This window comes from Hippopotamus amphibius, chromosome 7, assembly GCF_030028045.1.
Source record: "Hippopotamus amphibius kiboko isolate mHipAmp2 chromosome 7, mHipAmp2.hap2, whole genome shotgun sequence".
Taxonomy (NCBI): domain Eukaryota; kingdom Metazoa; phylum Chordata; class Mammalia; order Artiodactyla; family Hippopotamidae; genus Hippopotamus; species Hippopotamus amphibius.
The window spans coordinates 6102602-6123332 of NC_080192.1; the positions used below are offsets into that span (position 1 = coordinate 6102602).

The window sequence follows — 20731 nt, forward strand, 5'->3', positions numbered from 1 at the left end:
GCCTCCTTCCCGGCATCCCCCGGGGCAGCCGCGGGCTGAGAGACAAAACACCGCCCCCACCTGGCGCGCGTGCGCACACGCCGGCGGCCCCAGGCCACAAACGCGGGATCCCCGCGCGCTCACGCACGCGCGCGCGCGCGCGCCCCTCGGAAGGCGCGGCCTCCGGGCTCCTGGCGTCGCGCTCCCCAGATTTGCGCCACGGCGGCCTTCGGCGAGCCGGGAGGGGAGGCCGGGCGTGTGGGCGGGCTTGCGAGCCGCGGTGGGCGGGGGCCGCGGGGCGCCCCGAGGAGGGCGGGACGGGGCGGGCGGCGCTGGCGGGCGGGCGGGCCGAGTCGGGAGGGCCGGGCCCGCGGGCTGCGGCGGCGCTGGGCTTGGCGCTGGCGCTGGCGCTGGTGGAGGCGCCATGCAGGCCGACGCGAGCCCGGAGCGCGGCAGCCGGGTCCTGACGCCGGAGTCGGCGCCGAGCTCGGAGCCGGAGCCGGAGCCGGAGCCGAAGCCGGGCCCGGAGCCGGAGGCGGACGCGCGGGCCCGGGCCGAGTTCGCGGCGCTGCACGGCCCGGCGCTGCGCGCGTCGGGGGTCCCCGAGCGGTACTGGGGCCGCCTCCTGCACAAGCTGGAGCACGAGGTGCGGGCTGGGGTGACGCGGGGAGGGCGAGGCGCCGGGCGGGGAGAACCGGGGTGCAGAGCCGGCCCGGAGCGCCCCGGGCTCCCTTTGAGAGGGGCCAGGGCAGCTGGGATGCGGGTCCTCAGGGCGCGCACCCTCCAGTGCGGTCAGCGCGGGCCGGAGGCGCGCCCGGGGTGGGTGGTTCGGGACCCTTCTACCGGGAAGGGTGTGGTCTGCGGGCCGGCTCTTGGCCGAGAGCCGCTGGGCTGGGGCGGCCGGGGGCCTCCTGGAGGACACGTGCGGAGGAGGTTGGGAGGGCGCCTGGGGGAGTTGGCGGCGTGGGGAAGGACAGAGCGCGTTCCGGGGCGGGCTTTGGGGCCCGGCGTGCATGGACGATGCAGGAGAAACGGGCGGTGGTTTGAGGATGAAGAGCCAAAAATGCCTTGACGACCAGCTTAGACTTTACCTCCATGGCAGTTTGGGGCCTAAGAGTGGCGGCCAGAGCCTGTACCTGTGGTCCTGGTCCTGCCAGCACCTGGGGCTGAGCCTGGGCTGCGGTGAGAACTGGAAGTAAAATGAACTTTGGCTCCCGTTGTGTGCCAGGCCCTGTGCTGCGTCCTCCACACATCCGAGCCCAGAGCAGGAGTGAGATGCATCACTCCCTCTATACAGTTGTGAAAGCTGAGGCTCAGGAAGAGGAAGTGACACTGTCAGACTCAGAACTAGAAGCTTGCTTTCAGGCACCACCTCGCTCAGGAGAATAGACGTCCCGTGAATTTCTGTAGCTTTAACTGTTCAGGTCATAGAATTCGTTCATGTTTCTTCATTTGATTTGAGCCCCGAGTCATCCTCATGACTCAGATTAAAGAAAACAGGCTGTGGGAGGTGGAGACAGAATCTAAACAAAAATGGAAGACCTCAGATGCTTCGAGGGTTTCCCGTTTTGTGGGGACAGCTCCTTCTGCTGGCCAGTGCCTCCAAAGGGTCTCCCCCGGGTCCTGGAGGAGGGGATGGGTCCTGGGTTTTGTTGGTTTGCTAAGGTGCTGAAGCCAGAGCACATTCACAGGCCCACTGTTGGGGCCTTCTGAGCTGGAACCAGGCTCCTGAAGGGGCTGCCTCTTGGGCCAAGACAGACTGAGTGGTGCAGGTGGGACCCCAGAGCCAGGAAAAGGCTGCTGGACGATCCCCACCCTCTCAGGCAGTCTCTCTACCTCTGAAGTCGGGGTTGAACCAGGTACCTTACTGCTCAAAACACAGGTAGTTGCTATAAAAAAGATAGTGTCATTGGCACCTACCTTTTGCAACAGTGAATTCCCTTCTCCCTCATAACTTGCCCTCAACTCGCCAGCATTTCCCAAGCACTTACCCTAGTCCCAGGCCTGTGCTGGACAGGAGGTGACCCCAGCAGTTTGCTAGGATAGAAGGGTCCTCGTGTGCTGGGTGGAAGGAGCACGAGGTGGAAACACCCTGGCTTCGGCCCTGCCCGCCTCTGGGGGCAGTGGACTCCCTTGTGCAAGTCACTTGCCCGTCTGAGTCCAAGCCTCCATCTGGAAAGTGAGGACCAGGAAACATGGCTGTGACTCCCGTGGTCTTGGTGGAGGGTTGGGTGGGGAGGCATGCCCAGCGCATAGTCACCGGCATGTAATAGTCACAGCGCATAGTCACCTCCATCCTGGCCGCCAGATCTGCAGGCCGCCTGGCCACTGTTGCTCTGCTGAGGGGCAGCCAGTACTTTTCCATGACCCTCCCCTGCCGTTACGGGTTACAGGCAGAGCTGTGAGTCACCACTTTGCCAGACCCAAACCTGCAGCCATTGTCCTGACAGACCTGCTACTGGGGGCCCAGGTGTGGAGGGGGACCCGTGCTGGCCGAACAGACACCTGTGACTGAGGAATGGGGCCTCTCCGGCCCCCCGCAAGCTGGGGACCCCGGTGCCTTGGAAAGGACGGGGAGTGTTTTAAAATAAATTTCAGCTCTTTCCTGTCTGCAGGAACTTCCCAGCTGCACAACCACTCCCCTTCCTTATCTTGTTAGGGGCTCCTCCAGTCCCTCTGTGAGGGGGTGGTGGTCACCCCCGTTTCACAGCGGGAGGAGCCAGGCCCTGTACTGTCCCCTTTCTCCTGTCAGCTTTGGGAGTGGAGGGCTGGAGATTTGGGGTTCTAGGTGGAAGCCCAAGGTGTGAGTCCCAGCCTCTGAGCTGCTCGCTTCTAATCTCCAAACCGAGGGAAGGTAGTGGCTTCCCTCCGGGCCCATCCCAGAAAGTGCCCAAGCTCCCCTGCAGGGGGACCTGGTGGGCTCTATAGCCCTTCCCGCCTTCCTGCCCCAGCTTCTCTGCCTAGAGTCCTTCCACCACCACCACGTGGCCACACGTTTAACTCTTCCCCTTCCTTCCCCACTCACTTTGGATGACAGCTTCCCTGAAAAGCCTTCCCCGGCCCTCCAGGCCCCTGCACCTCTTACCTGGTCCTCAGGTGGCCCCTCTGCCACTCGGCTGTCAGCTCCCACAGCAAGGTTAGGAGTAATTCGTCCTCATGCCCTCAGGTGCCTGTCCTGCCCAGCACATCAGAGCTGCTTGTGCCTGAATACATGGCTGATTTCCAGCTGCTGGGATGAGTTTACCTTCTGTCTTTAATAGAATCGTGAGAAAAGTTTCAGGGGCAGCTGGCCTTTGTTGAGTCCCTGCTCTGTGCCAGGAACTCTGTGTGCACTGTTTGATTGATGTACTGCTCTCAGTTCTCCTGGAAGGTGGGTGATGCCCCCTTCCCAGGTGAGAGACTCGTCTCAGAAGTGTCGTCATGGTACCAAGTGCTTACAGAGGGTTTGCTGAGCTTAGCTTTTTCTAAGCTCTTCATGTGTGTTAATCACTTAGTTAATCACAAGCCTCTCAGGTAGGTTCCCATATTCCCATTGTATGGATGGGGAAAGTGAGGCACAGAGCCGTTCAGTGTCTTGTTCGAGGTCACATAGCCTGGCTGCAGAATCTGCCGTAAGGCCCCTTGCCAACTTGCAGCAGACGCCGGGTACATGGGTGTGGCTCTATGGGGACGGACTGGCTTGTCACCTTCACCAGCTGCACATGGCTGGCACTTGCGCTTTGCCAGGGACACTCAAGGACCAAGGCCCTTACCTTCTGTCCCATGCTGTCCCAGGACCTCAGGAGATGCCCCGGGCCATGCTTTGTGCAGACCCGGGCTGGCAGTAGCTGCAGGAGGCTCTTGGGCCCCTGTTTCCTTCTAGGTCACCTCCGCTGCCCTGGTGTCGGGCTGGTTCTTCTGGTGAGAACAGAGTTGGGGTGAGATCCCTGGCCACCAAGATGCTGACTCTTCCAGTCCCTTCCAGTGTGACTTCCAGTCACCCTTCTGCCTTTGGGGCCACATTTTCGCTGTAAAGCAAGAGGTCAGACTAGATATCATGGGGACACAGGCATGCAGTTCCACCTCCAAGCATGGGTCCCGTGGGCTGAGGGGCCTTGGGCAGCCGCCCCAGCAGTAGCAGGGGAGGTTAGGGCCTTGTTCTCACTGACTGGGAACCTGTCTCCCCACCTGTAAAATGGGTAGTTGGGCAATAAAGAGGTCTTACTTCTCCTAAGGGTTCAGTTTGTCCTCAAGGCCAGGGTGCGGCGGAAGGAACTGGTCAGGCACGGGGTCTCCTGCCAATACCCTCTCCTGTGGCCCCCAGGTTTTCGACGCTGGGGAGATGTTCGGCATAATGCAGGTGGAGGAAGTGGAGGAGGACGAGAGTGAGGATGAGGCGGCCCGGGAGGCGCGGAAGAAGCCCAACCCAGGCGGCGAGCTCTGCTACAAGGTCATCGTGACCAACGAGAATGGGCTCCAGGCGGCCGACCCCAACAGGTAGGAGCCATAGGCCCACGCCCTTCATCCACACCGTGGCTCTCAGGGCCGGGCTCCCTTTTAGAAAGATGTCACCGCGGCCGTCGCCACTAGGGAGGTGCCGTCATTGCGAGCACGCGTGCTCCTGTGGGCCAGGCATCAGTCCCTTAGCCCTGAGACTAGGTGCACTTGTGGCCACCACGTTTCCAGCTGGGCTTCCGGGTCCTGTGTTAGTCGCGTTTCCTGCTGTCCTGAGAGCGGCACCCCCTCCAGATGCATCTTTAAGTGTCCCAGTGGTCCCACCACGGGAGTGTGACAAGTTCCCATTTTGCTGATGAGGAAACAGTGGGGAAAGACGTGCCCAGGGTCACGCAGCTGGTTGAGATTGTGGGTGTTGACCCCAGGGCAGTCTTATTTGTGAACCTGGGCTTTTCCAGGGACCCCTGGGCCTCCCCCCAGGTCCTGCTGAATCTGAGTTTCTGGATGGAGCCCTGGGTTCTACACCCGGGAATGTGAGGAGTGTGGCCTGGTTGATTCTTGATGTGAGGGTGTGGAGGCAGGGAGTGGGCCTGGGCCTTGCACGGGGGCACAGGGTAGAAAGGCCAGAGCCGAGACTGGACCACAGGCTTCCTGCCTCCCAGGGGCCAAGAGGGGCTGTCCTCAGCCAGGACAGGCCGAAGGCCCCTCTGCTCAACTTTCTTGCAACCCTGTGGGAAAAACTTGCCAGCCTCGGAGGGTTGCCAGGCACCTGTGTCTGTAGCTCCTCCGGGAAGTCTGTTTCCTTCACCAGCCCCTGCTGGGGTGAGAATGGCTACATGGTAATTACAGCAGCCAGGCATCTCCACCCACGTGCCCTCTGACTCAGAAACTGGCAGGCTCCCCTTTCTCATTAAGTTCAGTACAGCAGACCAGCACGTGTGCCTGCTCTGCTCCCACCTGTGCCCGCCGTGGGGCTCAGCCCCAGCGGCCACCTCGAGGATCTCACTACCTCTCCGCACCCTCCACGCACACCACCAGGCAGGTTTGGGGAGGAATGGGGATGGCATCTGGGTTGGGAGCCCGGCTCCACCGCCCTTCCTGCTCCTGGGCCTTTCTTCCCTCCGGACCTTTGTGAGGACCCCCCACTGATGGCCCCAGCCTCCATCCGCTCCTACACCCACCGTGTCCAGCAACCCTCGTGTGCGTCTGCCCATGTCACCCCTCCCACTTGGAAGGCCTGGCTCTGTGCAGTGACTCACATGGTCATGCACTCTACGCATGAAGGCAGGAATACATCTTCATTGTTTCAGGATGTGCAAACAGAGGTAACATAAGTGCAGTGAAATAAATACTGCTAAGCTTGCCCCCAACCAAAAACTGGAGCAGCTGTTGTTCCATCTATTTTAGCAGGGGGGTGGCCAGGGCTGCTTCCCCAGCGGGCAGAACCCTGTGCGTTGGAGCCTCTGAGCCCAGCAGAGGGTGGTGTCCAGGCAGCCCGACCTGTGGGCTGGGGGTAGGCATGGCCTCAGGCCTACAGTGGGGACGCCTCGCCCTCCACTGCGGTTGTGTGAGAGCCACCCAGCTGGTCCACCAGGCTCCTCCAGGGAGACTGGACAGTGTGGGCTGCAGGTGTCCGTACATGTGAGGGCTTGAAGCCTCTTCCACAAGAGGCCTGGACGTTTCCCAGGAGGTGCCCAGAAGTCCCGGGGCTCCTTTGTGCATCTGCCTGCAGCTGGCCTCCCAGCAGGTGCGGCCTTTCCTCTTGCTGAGCACCTACTGCGCGCTGGGCCTGCAGGCAGCAAGGTGGGGGGGCGTGGTCTGCCCTCCAGCAGCTCAGAGTCCAGTCGAGGACACTCACTGTCCCGGTGATGACTGCAGTCCTCACTGAACACACGAGGATTTGGTGTACAGTCAGCGTGCTGTTTTGTCTCATTTGATGCTCACATCTGCCCGGTGTTGGGGGGTAGGGACCATGTTGCCCTGTTTTCGAAACTGGAAAAGGGAGACGAACCTCCCCAGGGCCGCACGGAGAGTGGTTGACAGAGGGGAGGATCCCACCCAGGCCCCGTGCAAGGTCCAGCCACAGCCCCGGCCCCTTCCTTGGGTGGATGCCCACTGCTGGCCCCCTTCCCACCCTGCCCTTCTTGCCCTGCCCGCGTGGCAGCCACGTGCTCACCTGTGGCCTGTGCCCGCAGCATCTTCCTCATCGACCACGCCTGGACGTGCCGCGTACCCCACGCCCGCCAGCAGCTGCAGCAGGTGCCTGGGCTTCTGCACCGCATGGCCAACCTGATGGGCGTCGAGTTCCACGGCGAGCTGCCCAGCGCCGAGGCCGTGGACATGGTGCTGGAGGAGATGTGGAAGTTCAACCAGACCTACCAGCTGGCCCACGGGGTGAGCGGCAGCCAGGCCCTGGGGAGGCAGGCAGGCCTTCACTGCCCCGTGCTGTCAGGGCTGGCGAGAGGCATCCCTTTACCCCACAAATGGGCAAACTCACCTTCTGTGGCCAGTGGACACTGCCCTGGTTTCCTGCAGCTCCATCGTGGGCCTGTTACCCTTTGCCTCGGGCCAGCCAGTGCCAGGGACCCAGGTGTCCACGCGGCCTTTGGCTCACAGTACACAACCCTCTCCCTGACACCAGTGACTCGGCTGCCTCTTTCCTGGTGCCTTCTGGTTCTGTCACCCTCCTAAAAAGCCTTACTGATTCCTTGCCTTCTTCAGGAGTAGAGTTGAGTCCCTTCAGCACATTCTTGGGCTTACATCACTCCCCAACCCCCGGCTGCCCCAGAGCCACCCTTAGGCTCCAGCCCCTCACCACTTTCAGTTTGGGAAAAGATGTTTCTTGTGATCTCAGTGTAGCGGTCGCCTCCTCCAGGAAGCCTTCCCTGAACTCAAACTCTACTCGCTTCCTCCACCCCGCCACACACATGATCACACAGGCCAGTGGCGGGTGTTTGGGTTGTGGACACGTGGACAGGTGTGCAGATGGGAGGGGCGGGGAGGTGGACCCGTGGGCCAGCGTGCCTGTGCTCTGCCCGCAGACGGCCGAGGAGAAGGTGCCGGTGTGGTACATCATGGACGAGTTCGGCTCGCGCATCCAGCACTCGGACGAGCCCAGCTTCGCCACCGCACCCTTCTTTTACATGCCGCAGCAGGTGGCCTACACGCTGCTGTGGCCCCTGAGGGACCTGGACACGGGCGGTAAGTCAGAGCCTGCCCGCCCCGAGGAGGGGCCGGCCGCCTTCCTGCCGCCCCCTGACGGCCCACGTGTCCTGGTGCAGAGGAGGTGACCCGGGACTTCGCCTACGGGGAGGCCGACCCGCTGATCCGGAGGTGCGTGCTGCTGCCCTGGGCCCCCACCGACCTGCTGGACCTCAGCTCCTCCACGCCCGAGCCGCCCGCCGAGCACTACCAGGTGTGAGCTCCACCCCTGACCCCCGGGCCCGTGTGCCTGGTGGCCTCTGGAACAGTCTCCATCGTCACCAAGTGTTGCTGAGCGCTAGCTGGCTGCCGTGGGAGGAAGAGAAGGGTCTGGGGGTGTCTGAGGGACAAGGGGCTCAGAGCTCAGGGAGCAGACGTGAGCTGCCTGTGACCACAGACCCCAGGGTCCCCATGCCGGGAACCGTCCTTCCGGAGGGTTGGGTAGAGCTGGTGGACTGGGGGTCAGTGCTGCGGTGCCTTGTTTTCAGGGACCGGGGGGTGCGGGGAGGGGGGGCTGTGCGGCTTGGCTGTGAATCCTGGCTCAGTACCATTCCTCATCTCCTGACCCCTGCCCGACCTCCCTCACCGGGGCTGTGAGGACACTGTATTCAGATACTGTAGGGTGTGTTTTCTGGTGCACCGTAGGCCACCAGCGGGTGGTTGTCATGAGTGTCATTGCTGGGGATGACAGTGGTGTTTCAGTTCGTGGTCCAGGCCCCACCAGGACCCAGCAGGCCCACTCACAAGTGCCTGGCTGGTGGTGAGTTAGTGCAGGGCCCGCTCCGTGTGGCAGGGCAGCAGGCGGAGCCTGTGGGAATACAGCCGCTGCCGGAACTCGGCAGGGCTGAGCAGGAATTAACACCCTGGCCCTCTCTGCTCCTCCCCTGCCCTCTGATCTCCTGCCACTGCTTCCCGTCAGCTGGTCCCAGTGGGAAATCAAGGGATGCACGAGCCTCTGCGTAGCACTTCACAGGCATGCTCTACTGTAACCCTTAAAATAGGACATTCAGTCCTATTTTTATCTTCATTTTACTGAGGATGAGGAAACTGAGGCACAGAGAGGTTAAGTAACTTGCCAAAGGCCACACAGCTGGTGGAAGAGCTGGCGGTCCTGGTAACTTGTGGGCAGAGGCTCCAACCATGCCCCACCATGTTGAAATTTCCCTGCCCCCACCCGCACATCAGACGCTCACTGAATGCCCCAGAGGACTGTGAAAAGGAGTAACCTAGTTAACTCATGTCCGAGTGGGAAGCGTGTGTGGCGTTGGCTGTTCTGTGATGCTGCTGACTGGGGGAGCGGGGCTGACGCGGTGGTCCTGTTGGCACTTTTCCCTGTGAATTTAAGCCAGTGGTGACTGAGCTCACCCTGTTGAAAACTCCGTGGTCACCATCCTCAATTCAGAGCCTCACAGGGTGCCTGCACTGAGTAGGTACTTAGTAAACATTTGAACAAGTGAGCGAAGGCAAAGGGGGTGGTTTAAGGATGGCTTTGGGACAAAGATTTCCTGATCTTCAGGTTGTTAAAGGACTATGAATTGAAATTAGTTTTTTTGGGGGGGAGGGGAGGGCGGGGAGGATGCCCTCCACTGGCCAAGAAGTGGAAGAAAGAGTCCAGACACTGGTTTTCTAAACATCTGGTTTTTCCCCATTTGACCCACCTGAATTAGGCCTGAGGTCTGGGCCTGGGGTTGCCTGTATTACTTAGCTAGCGCCAGGTAACAATTTATTCCAGGTTTTTCCCCATTTGACCCACCTGAATTAGGCCTGAGGTCTGGGCCTGGGGTTGCCTGTATTACTTAGCTAGCGCCAGGTAACAATTTATTCCAAAACATAGCTGCTCAAGACAGCAGACACTTACCATCTCTTGCTTTCTGTAGAAGGGAGATGGGGAGCAGCCTGGCTGGGTGCTTCCGGCCCAGGGTCCCTGATGAGTGTGGTCAGGCTGTCATCTGAGGCTTTTTTTTTAAATTTATTTGTTTATTTATTTATTGGCTGTGTTGGGTCTTCGTTGCTCCACACGGGCTTTCTCCAGTTGTGGCGGGGGGCGGGGCTACTCTTCATTGTGGTGCGCAGGCTCCTCATTGCCGTGTCTTCTCTTGCTGCGGAGCACGGGCTCTAGGCACGTGGGCTTCAGCAGTTGCAGCACGCAGGCTCAATAGTTGTGGCGCACGGGCTTAGTTGCTCCGTGGCATATGGAATCTTCCTGGAGCAGGGATCGAACCCGTGTCCCCTGCATTGGCAGGGGGATTCTTAACCACTGCGCCAGCTAGGAAGTCCCCGTCTGTGGCTTGATGGGGCTGAGGACAGGCTCCCACGTGGTGTGCTCACACACCTGGCAGGGCAGTGCCGGCTTCTCCCTATGTGGGGCTGTTTGAGGGTCCTCAGGACATGGCTGACTGCTCAGAGGAGATGGGGAGGAGGCTGCAGGGCCTTTCATGAACTAGCAAACCTTTGTTCCACTTCTGTTTGTTATAAACAACTCATTCAGCCCAGCCCACGCTCAAGGGGAGATGAATTAACTCTGCCTTTCAAAAGGAATGTCAGGGACTTCCCCAGTGGTCCAGTGGTGAAGACGCCGCGCTTCCACTGCAGGGGACACAGATTCGATCCCTGGTCAGTGAACTAAGATCCCTCATGCCTCTCGGTGCCACCAAAAAAAAAAAGGAATATTGAAGAGTTTGTGGACATGTTCTATTTTTTTTTTTAAGTGTTTTTATTTTTATTTTATTTTTAAAAATTTTTTTTAATTAATGTATTTATTTTTATTTATTGGCTGCGTTGGGTCTTCGTTGCTGCATGTGGGCTTTCTCTAGTTGCAGAGAGCGGGCGCTACTCTTCATTGCAGTGCGCAGGCTTCTTATTGCAGTGACTTCTCTTTGTTGCAGAGCACAGGCTCCAGGTGCGCGGGCTTCAGTAGTTTTGGTACATGGGCTCAGTAGTTGTGGTGCACGGGCTTCGTTGCTCCGCGGCATGTGGGATCTTCCCCCGGACCAGGGATCCAACCCATGTCCCTGCATTAGCAGGAGGATTCTTCACCACTGCGCCACCAGGGAAGCCCTGCGGACATGTTTTAAACCACCACAGCGCTGAAGCCCCGAGCAGCCTTTGGGGGCTCCCCAGGGACCAGGCAGCCCCTTTCAGGATGGGGAGGCATGTGTTCACTTGCTCCCTTTCTTGAAGGTCTGTTGCCACCTCCAGTGTTTTGCTTCTAGGCCATTTTGGAGGAAAACAAGGAGCAGCTGCCGCTGGCCATCCAGCCGGCGGTGTATCCCTGCGGCCACATCTTCAGGTGCGTAGCCCACCCCCACCCCCCTCAGCCTGTGATGAGCCTTTTCCTCGGTCCCTTTCCGCACACCCCCCCCCCCCACAGTCCCCACGACTGCAGGGACGGTGCCTGGTGCAGGGCGGCGAGGACGGGAGCGCTGGGGTGGGTCTCGGAGAGCGCGCTCGAGAGGGGAGGGTGAGCAGCCTCTGGGAGCGGGGAGCCAGTGCCGGCAGTGCCCGTTCTGGGCACCCGGGAGGGGCCGCTGCCAGGCGCCTGCAGGGGTGGGCTGGCCGCTTACGTGAGGCCAGGCAGGCCGGTAAGGCCTGGACCCGGGGTGAAGCAGATGCTCCGTTTTACGGGTGAGGAGGTGTGGGTGCCCAGCAGCACCCACCGGATACAGAGCTGGCGCAGGGGCCAGGCCAGCTTGGCCTCTGTCCCCAGGGGGAGCCCCTCCCTCTGGCTGCCCAAACCTGCTCCAGCCACAGCGGGCAACAGGCCCCACGCGCCGCCTCCCCCAGGCCGTGGGCTTTCCTCCCCTCTGGCCCTCTGCCTGGCCCTCCTCCCCTCCCTGAGGCCACCAGCCAGCATCCCTCCACCTGCTTGGGTCGGAGGCCGGACTGAGGTCCCCTTAGCCTCGCCCCCCCACCGCCAGCTGTGCTTTGCGCCCCAGCCCCGGACGAAACACCGCGTGCTGCCCCCGCTCCCCGAGCAGCCACCTCTGCGCCTCTCTTCCTCCCTGGGTTGCCGTCCAGGGCTGGGCCTCCCTCCTGCCTTCACACGTGGCCCCAGAGTGTGGCCGCATCCACCATCCCCCGCAGACAGGCTCCTAGGCCCTGTCCTCTCCGCCGCGGCAAGGCAGGCGCCGGTGGGGAATGAGGCCTTGTCTGGGGCACTTGTCCTGGCCACACGCTCACCTGCAGGCCCCCGGGGTGCTGGCTCCCTTCTCTGAGGGCAGAGTTCTTAGTGTGTCAACCCGGCCCGTTTCCACGTGGGAGGAAGGATCCCATGTTTGCCAAGCACTCGGCTTCTCCTGGTTCGTCCTCAGGATGAGTGTGCGGTGGGCCCTGTGCTCCCATCTTACAGGTGGGGAACCTGGGGCCGCCAGGGTCCGAGGGGCCCCGTCCCCGGGCAGACAAGCAGAGGGCGAGGGTCTGAGCCCGGCTGGCTGACCTCAGCCCACGCCCTGCCCCCCGCAGGGTCTATACGGACATCCAGCAGGTGCTCAGCCACCTCACCCACCCTCGCTTCACCTTCACCCAGAGCGAGGAGGACGCCGACATCCTCTACAACTTCTCACACTTCAAGGACTACGGGTGAGGCGCTTCCCAGCCCAGGCCCTGCACCGCGCCCCCAGCCCCGCCTCCTCTGACCGGTGGCACCTGCCCGGGCCCCACAGGAGGCTGAGCCGGGAGAGGCCCCACGTGCTGCTGAACCAGTTCCCCTGCGAGAACCTGCTAACGGTGAAGGACTGCCTGGCCTCCATCGCACGCCGGGCAGGGGGCCCCGAGGGCCCGGCCTGGCTGCCCCGCACCTTCAACCTGCGCACTGAGCTGCCCCAGTTCATCAGCTACTTCCAGCAGCGGGAGAGGCGGTGAGCACCCCTGCCCACCCTCCGGAGCTACACTGGCCGTCAGGGTCCCGCAGCCCCTGCCCCAGCCACACCTGTCCCCGCTCTGCCTGGCCCGCCCTGGGGCGGAGCACCTGACGCATGCCGGCCGGCCGCGGGGCTCTCTGTGCCTCTGCTCGGCGGCCCTTCCTCCTGGAGGGCAGCTCCCCTGGCTTCAGCAAACGCCTCACTCCCAAGGCCCAGCCTGTGAGGTCTCCTCTGGCACCCCTCCCTCGGCCCCCTCCTCTGCTGCCGTGGTCCTGGGGACACGCGGCCCGGGGGGTGGGCCCCGGGCATGGCCTAGCCAGCGCCTCTGCTCCCAGGGGCGAGGACAACCACTGGATCTGCAAGCCCTGGAACCTGGCCCGCAGCCTGGACACCCACGTCACCCAGAGCCTGCACAGCATCATCCGACACCGCGAGAGCTCCCCCAAGGTGGGCCCGGGAGGCGGGGGGCTCTGTCGGGGACCTGCGCGGGAGGGTCCTGGTATCGCTGGGCTGTGTGACACGCGGGCAGGAGGAGGGAGCCCCCCGGATGTCTGACCTGTTCATCCTCACGGATGTGGCGCCTCATGGGACCACCCGGCAGGAGGGAGGCAGCCAGGCAGGGAGCCCTGGGTGAAGGTGCCGTGGTGACCTGGGGCCCAGCAGGAGGGGGTTGAAGGACACGAGGTTCTGCACCTGGACAGAGGCCTGAGAGAACACACCACTGCGGTGACCATTGTGAAGGTTTCCAGCAGTGGGATGGGGAGTCGGTGGATTTACGGCTGAGAATTTGTATTTGGTTTTGAAAGCCGAAAAACCAGTGGCATCTTTTCCTTCAACTAAGGTAAAGGTGAAGGGCTTCCCTGGCGGCGCAGTGGTTAAGAATCCGCCTGCCAATTCAGGGGACACGGGTTCAAGCCCTGGTCTGGGAAGATCCCACATGCCACGGAGCAACTGAGCCTGTGCGCCACAACTAGTGAGCCTGCGCTCTAGAGCCTGCAAGCCACAACGAATGAGCCCACACTCCGCAACTACTGTAGCCCACGCGCCTAGAGCCCGTGCTCCACAAGAGAAGCCACCGCAATGAGAAGCCCGCGCACCGCAACGAAGAGTAGCCCCTGCTCTTCGCAACTACAGAAAGCCTGCACGTAGCAATGAAGACCCAATGCAGCCAATAAATAAAAATAAATAAATTTATGAAAAAAATAAAAAAGTAAAAATGGATATAAAAAACTCGTTGCAGCTTAGACACAGGTTTGAAAACACAGGAGGACGCAGAGCACAGGGAGCAGGTCCCTTCGTGGCACCAAGATGGGAGATGGGCTCAGGAGCGAGTCTTTTCCTCCAGGTGTGGTGACGGCACGTGGACGTCCCACAAGCGGGAGCCACAGCCTGGGGGGCTCTGTCCTGGCCCAGGTGAGACAAGCCACCCATGAGCCTGCATCTGTATCCTCAGGTTGTGTCCAAATACATTGAAAGTCCCGTCTTATTCCTTCGAGAAGATGTGGGGAGGGTCAAGTTCGACATCCGCTACATCGTGCTCCTGCGGTCGGTGAAGCCTCTGAGGTTGTTCGTCTATGATGTGTTCTGGCTGCGGTTCTCCAACCGGTAACTGGGGAGGCTGGCTGGCCTGGGGTGGGGGCTGGGCGGCGGGGCCCCTCTTTTACTCGGGATGAGAACGTCTGCCCTGGGGCTCCTTCCCCACCAAGCACCCAACAGGGACCCCGCTGAGCCCGCTTCTGTTCAGTGGCAGTGATTCTCGCCCTGCCTGCATCACCACCACCTTGTGTACCAGGCACCCGCCCCCTTGAACCACAGCGATGTCTATGGGCCTGGTGGGGGTCTTCACGGTGGCCATGGGGGGGTGGGCCACCGGGCTGCCCCACTCTTGCCTGTGGGGGAACGGACGCCTGGCCGGGGGGCTCTGAGCACCTCCCCTGCTCAGGACCCATTCGCGTGTCTGTCCACGCGTCCTGCAGGCCCTTCGCACTCAGTGAGCTGGACGACTACGAAAAGCATTTCACTGTCATGAACTACGACCCGGAAGTGGTGCTGAAGCAGGTGGGGGCCTGGCGGGGCCTGGGGGGCGGGTTCCTGTGAAGGCTGGCACAGGCTGGACCCCACGCCCATCAGCTTGTCTTCCGGGCAGGCTGCGTAATGGTCAGAGGAGCTGCCTTCTGGTGCCTGCGTCCCTTCCCGCAGCTGCCCCTGCAGCTCTGGGGGGCACACGCTCGGGTCGAGATGACGGGGGCCCTGAGGCTTCCGGGGTCCCGTGGCGAGTCTGAGCAGAGCAGGGTCTCAGCCTGGACGCACAGGGCACCTCCTGTTCCGCACCGGCGAGCATGAGGGCGGGTGGGGGTGGGGGGCACAGGGGTCCGCTTCACGTGGCCCCCAGGGCAGGCAGCTGCTGCCCCGTGACCCTGCTTGGACCCTGGACCCTGGACCCTCTCTTCCCCGTGCTATCTGGGCGCCTCAAGCAAATGGGCACAGCCAGGCAAAGCTCCTTTCGAGGTGAGGGCATCAAGCCCAGCTGGCCAGTGGTACACCCGGGACAGGTAGGGGAGGCAGAGACAGAGGCCGGCTCTGGGTAGAGAAGGAAGAAAGGAGGAAAAGGCTCCCCGATGTGCTGGCCCCGAAGTCCTCTCTGACCTGCAGGTTGGTTGTGGCTGTTTCAGGCAGACAGGAAGTAGGGCACAGCCGACTCCCCCCCCCAGCCCTGCTCCCCACGAGGCTCGCAGATGGCTGTCTGGTCCCCACTTCGTGCAGAGCAGCCACTCTGAACGTGGGGGTTGTCCTTCCCGGGCATGGTGGTTGGTTCGGAAACGTGCTGCCCTGAGTGCTCACTGTGCCGTGTCTGAGAAGTCCTCTGGGGGGCGCTACGCGCTCCCAGGGGCCCGGCGCCGTGCACGCCCTGCGGGCCACTGCTGCGGGTCCCTCCTCTCGTCCTGAGCTGTGCTGACAGCTGGTCCCCAGGACCCCGAGCCCTCGCCGGGGCCCCTGAGTGTTGCTGACGTTGTCTCTGAGGACCTGAGTGCCTGCCTTCTGCGTAGCAGGTGTCACCCCAAGGGTCCCGTTTCCTCTGAAGCCCCCGCGTGTGGGGACGCGTGTCCAGCAGGGTGCGAATGTTGGGCTTCCTCAGGGAGCCCGTCCCGGGCCTCTCTGGAAGAAACCCGAGCCCACGACCAGCTTGCTCGGGTGTGTTTTGGGTGAAGTCTGCGCCTGAGGAGCCCTTGCTGTCTGCAGGCACTTGGAGCCAGTGCCAAGTGGGGAGCTCAGGCCTGGGCCCTGCAGACTCGGGTCTGAGCTCTGCATCCAGTGACCGTTCTGAGAGGGACATGGTGACACGTTGGCCCAGGCCTCTCAACGTTCAGTGCCTCGCTGGAGCCTCACAGCAGCCATGCGAAGTAGGTTTGCTGGGTGGGGCACACTGTCCCATTTTACAGATGGAGACACTGAGGCTCTGCGAAGTGACCGTGTCCAGAGCCGCACTGTGGGATCCAGAGCTCAGACCCCGTCTCCTGCCTCCCATTTGTGCCCTGTGGGGATGGAGCTGGAGAGGCTGCTGGCACCCACCTGGGGCCCTGGCGAATGTCAGAGCCCCACGTGAAGGCAGGGCAGGCCAGGCCTCCCCCAAGGCCCCGGGCAGAGTGTGACGGGCCTTTTGTCTGTGGCAGGTGCACTACAATGAGTTCATCCCGGAGTTTGAGAAGCAGTACCCAGAATTCCCCTGGAACAGCGTCCAGGTGAGCCTGGCAGCGCTGGACGGCTGGGACGTGCCTCATGGGCCGGCGGTGGGCAGGTGGGGGCCTTCGCCTCCTCTGGATGGTCTCGCTCCTCCCACCGGGGCTGTGAGAAGGAGACGGTGTGGGCTGAGACCCCTCCCCACCTCTGGCCCAGGCAGGGTTGTGAGGGCTTCTTGGAGGGGGTCCAGCAAGGCGCTCAGGACACCCTTGGAACGGTCAGACGGCGAAGGGCTGTGTGCCCCAGGAGTTGCACACCTGAGGGGGCGGGGCGCACGTAGAGACGCAGGCTGGCCTCTACGTCCTGGAGTGGGTGTTTCGGGTGCTGCACTGCCTGGCTCGGTGCAGGAGCCGTGGGGGCTCTGAGGCAGGGACCAGGCGGCTCTGCAGGCCGTGGATGCCAGGAGTGAGCGGAGCAGGAGTCGGGGGGCTGTGGCCAGGTCTGGAGTCACGAAGGATGTTGGAGGTGGTGACTTGGCCACATGGGGACCAGGACTCAGGAAGGGGCAGTGAACCCCATTTGGAGAGGCTGCTCTGAGGGGCTGGTCCCAGCATCAGCCATGCAGGCCCCTGACCCTGGCTCCCCCGGCCCCCAGGCGGAAATCTTCCAGGCCTTCACGGAGCTGTTCCAGGTGGCGTGCGCCAGGCCGCCCCCGCTGGGCCTCTGCGACTACCCCTCCTCCCGGGCCGTGTATGCCATTGACCTCATGCTGAAGTGGGACAGCCGTCCAGATGGTGAGGGGGCCCCCACCCTGTGACCCAGACTCTCCCCAACCCTTACCCAAAGCTGCTCATCCAGCCCTCCCCACGCCCGCCCCCCAGGCACAGAGGGAGGGCTTCGCGGCTCCCTTGCCCTGGTCATTGCTGCCCGGGTTGTCCCTGGCCTTGAATTAGCCAGAGAGCTGGGTCAGAGGAGGCCCACCCTTAGAAGCCACAGCCCACAGGGCAGAGCGCCCGCGGGAAAGGCAAGTGGGCGGCCGTGGCGTCGGGAGAGAGCTCACGAGGAAAGGATCCTGCGGGAAAGGTGGGGAGCAGCAGCCCCGGCCAGGCAGCCTCGCCCCAGAGTCCCCGGGGGCCGACGGAACCAGACGTCTGAGCGGCATGTGGTGGCCCGTGTCACACCTGGGGCTGGAGCGGCTCCAGTCTTTTCCCTGGACCAGCAGGCTGCAGGCCAGGCCCCCAGAGAAGCCCTCCCGGCCCCCCAGCCCCGCTCCCAGAAGTGAGTGCTCGTGTTTTGCGCCATCAGGGAAGCAAGTGATGCAGCCGCAGCTCCTAGAGGTGAACTTCAACCCAGACTGTGAGCGAGCCTGCAGGTACCACCCGACCTTCTTCAATGATGTCTTCAGCACCTTGTACCTGGACGAGCCTGACAGCTGCCCCGTCACCCGCCTCGTCTAGGCGCCCGCTGGCCCTTCTGCGGGTGCTCGAGGGCGGATTCCAGCCTCAGTTCCCAGAGCTGCTTCTGCAACGTCCCCCCGCTCCTCCTCCCCCGCCCTGCGAGCCATCGTCCCAGCCTCGCACCCTGGGGGCTCAGGGGCCCTTCTCCCGTCAGTCAGGAGCAGGGCCGGTCACGCTGTCCCCGGGGCTGAGCACCAGGCCCCTGTCCACACTCCGCTCACCACCATCCGTGCGGTGGTCAGTCTCCGCTCAGCCAAGGGCTTTACTCCAGAGAGTTTGGTTCCTGGGGTGCTGTGCTTCCAGAGGGGGTCAGGGAAAGGGGTTCAGAAACGAGGTTCCCCAGGAGCACCCGAGGGAGCCCAACTGCTAACAGGCCCTGCCTGGCGGCCTCCCGCCCCCCACCCCAGGCCCTGTGACGGGCGTCCCCTGAGAGCCTGCCTCTCAGGCCCAGCCTTCTCACCCCCGCCAGTCGAACCTTCACCAGCAGACCTCCCTGGAGGCTCCAGGGCAGGACGGCCACTGCCTGTGGTTACTGTTGCCTTTCCGTCTGGCCTGGTGGGAAAGGGCCAAATGTGGCACCAGTGCCTCCCCGCCCGCTGGGCACTGCGGTGGTCCCAGCCTCGGCTGAGGTTGGCCGGGACGCTCCAGTGAGGGGCTCGGGGACGAGCGGAGCAGCCGGCAGTGGGGGGCCGAGAAGGATGATCCCAGGGAGAACTTCCTGTTAGAGTCAGATGTCGTCTTCCGCTGGCTAGAGTCAGAATGTGGGGGTTTTGTTAGTTTTTCATCTAGGGGAAAAAATATAAAATTCTCGTTCTTAATTTTGCTTCTGAAATTTTGAGTCAGTTTCCAGGATAGTTTGTATCGCCACAGTGTACCTGGCCCAGCTAACCAGACAGCGGGTCTGACTTTTGTGAGGGAGCTGCCTGCAGAGCTTTCGCGCGTGCGCGTGCGTGTGTGTGTGTCGGGGTGCTTGTTCCATTCTGAAGCCAAGAGTGATCCTTGTAGCAAAACTGGACTTGGTTGTGCCTCCCACCTCTGCGTCTGTTGGGGTGTGTCTGCCCATCCTCTCTGTTAACCAGAAGTTCAGCCTGTGTTCTGGGGAAACACCCTTCCCTGCAGCCACGTAGAGGTTGAGAGGGCAGGACACCTCATCTCTGGTTTTCTCCGTGGGAGAGCTGCTGCGTCCTGTCCCCTCCTGTACTTGATTTATACCACAATAAAATACGCCTTCTGTATTTTTGCCTCCCTTTTTCTTTGGGGGCCCTGGAACCATAGGCCTGCATAGTGTGTCAGTTGTTTTCCTTGCTGGCTGTCAAAGAAAACCAAAATATCAAGATGTATGCTTTACGAAACAGGGAAAATGAGATGGTGTTTAGGTCTCCAAGTCCCTGTCTTAGTTTGGGCTGCTGTAACAAAATATCATAAACTGGGTGGTTTAAACAACAGAATCTCTTTCTCTCCTTCCTGGTTGGGGTGTCCTAAAGTCAAGGGGACAGAAGATTTGGTGCCTGGGGTGGGCACCCTCTTCCTAGTTCATAGTTGGCTATCTCCTCACTCTGTCCTCACATGGCAAGAGGGGCGAGGGAGCTTTCCAGGGCCTCTTTTATAAGGGCACTAATCCCATTTGTGGGGGCCCCACCCTCATGACCTAAGCACTTCCCAAAGGCCCTACCAACTAACGTCACAGTGGGGGTTAGGATTTCAGCATGAATTTGAGGGTATAAACAGGTGATCGCTGTTCCTGACCCAAGGCTTGATTTCCTAGTGTTGGTTCCATTTCAGGTGGGGCACAGTAGGGACAGAGGCCCATCTCTGCATCACAACCACCACCCAGGAGGCTTGGTGCCCGTGTGAGCCTTGAATCCTGGCCCCGGCACTTCCACCTGGGGGCCTCAGGGATGGGATTCCCTCCTGCCTGTTTCCTCATCCTGGGGGTGGGGATGCTAGGAGACCCTAACTGCCCACGTGGCACAGAGGGTGGTGTGTGGGTGCTGTCAGCCAGCACAGTGGCACCCCTGGTGGTTTTGCAGGTTAAAACACGAAGGCAGAGGGCCCCGGACACCCAGGCCAGGGTCCTTCCTGTGGCCTCAGGACGGGTGCTCACACCTGGCTGTTCATCAGATGCCTCACGTGATGCTCCTGCTCGTTCCCTGTTAACTTGGAACCTGGTTGCCCAGGGCAATCCCAGTGGTACCGACTCAGTCGCTGGGATCAGAGGACCACATGATCCAGGCTTCCCTTAATTATAAATGTGTTTTTCCCCAAGTCTGGAGGCCCTTGCACCTCTGATCAGTGAAAATCAGACAACGCCCAGGAAGGCCATCAAGGTGGGCCCCCAGGGTCCCAGGAGACTCACTGCAGTGCAGAGGGTTCTTCTCCCTCTAAATACTTTCTGGTACCCATCTTCACCCGAGTCAGTTTCTCTAGGTTAAGAATTCATCAAAAGTCAGACTCTGACATTGGCGTTGACAGGAGAGTCCCAGGAGCAGTGATAATTGTACCAAAGTTCTACAGGGCGACACAGAAGAAATCTAAAAGGTAAAGCTTGAGATGCTGACAGTGAAATTTAGAAAACACCCCTGGTGATGATCTATGGCCACATAAACATGGCAGCTCTCTCATGGAGAGACACAGTATAGAATCTCCCAGTACAGGAGGGGAAGGGCTTCATCTTGCAGACCGGACAAACTAAAAGTCACTGTCGCTTCCCTGCTGATGACCAGCCAGCCGAGCCCTGGGCTGCGTGGACGCTTGCTTGCATCCTTTATGGCCAGTCGGACCAAGAAGGAGACAGGCGCACAGATTTAAGATCTCAACTGTGTGAAGCAGCTCCAGGGAAGACGTGGACCAGGACCTGACAAATCTGCGTGCTGTGGATTTTCCTGTTAAACCAACACAGATTGTCAGAACCCTGAAGTCTTTCGTGGGTGGCGACAGCTCAGAAGGGCCACCTAATCATGAAGAACAGGGAGAGCGTCGTGAGAAAGCAGCAGACAAAACAGCAAAATGCACCCTCCTCTTGCCCATTTTCCCAAGTGTTTCCATGGTCATACGTGTTTTGTGGCTAGTAGGAAGGATGTGGGATGTTGCTAGAGATGAACAAACCCACGAATGTACAGAATG

General features: G+C 61.3%; 1 protein-coding gene across 1 annotated transcript; it reads left to right on the plus strand.

Annotated features, from left to right (window-relative positions):
- Positions 1–311: 311 nt before the first annotated feature.
- TTLL12 (tubulin tyrosine ligase like 12) lies at positions 312–18837 on the plus strand. The gene is made up of 14 exons (XM_057742479.1): positions 312–625; positions 4283–4455; positions 6609–6807; positions 7455–7614; positions 7695–7828; positions 10827–10903; positions 12076–12192; positions 12276–12470; positions 12809–12920; positions 13927–14078; positions 14450–14531; positions 16145–16213; positions 16807–16945; positions 17457–18837. Exons 1-14 carry the CDS (start codon positions 404–406, stop codon positions 17606–17608), a joined length of 1983 nt encoding a protein of 660 aa, XP_057598462.1. The 5' UTR covers positions 312–403; the 3' UTR covers positions 17609–18837.
- The last annotated feature ends 1894 nt before the right edge of the window (positions 18838–20731 follow it).

What these genes read in the sequence shown, in the direction of transcription:
- TTLL12 (XM_057742479.1), top strand. Translation starts at nt 404, where the DNA reads ATGCAGGCCGACGCGAGCCCGGAGCGCGGCAGCCGGGTCCTGACGCCG. An exon ending in CAGGCGGCCGACCCCAACAG is followed by an intron (nt 4,456 to 6,608) that starts GTAGGAGCCATA and finishes CTGTGCCCGCAG; the next exon opens with CATCTTCCTCATCGACCACG. An exon ending in CGCCCGCCGAGCACTACCAG is followed by an intron (nt 7,829 to 10,826) that starts GTGTGAGCTCCA and finishes TTTTGCTTCTAG; the next exon opens with GCCATTTTGGAGGAAAACAA.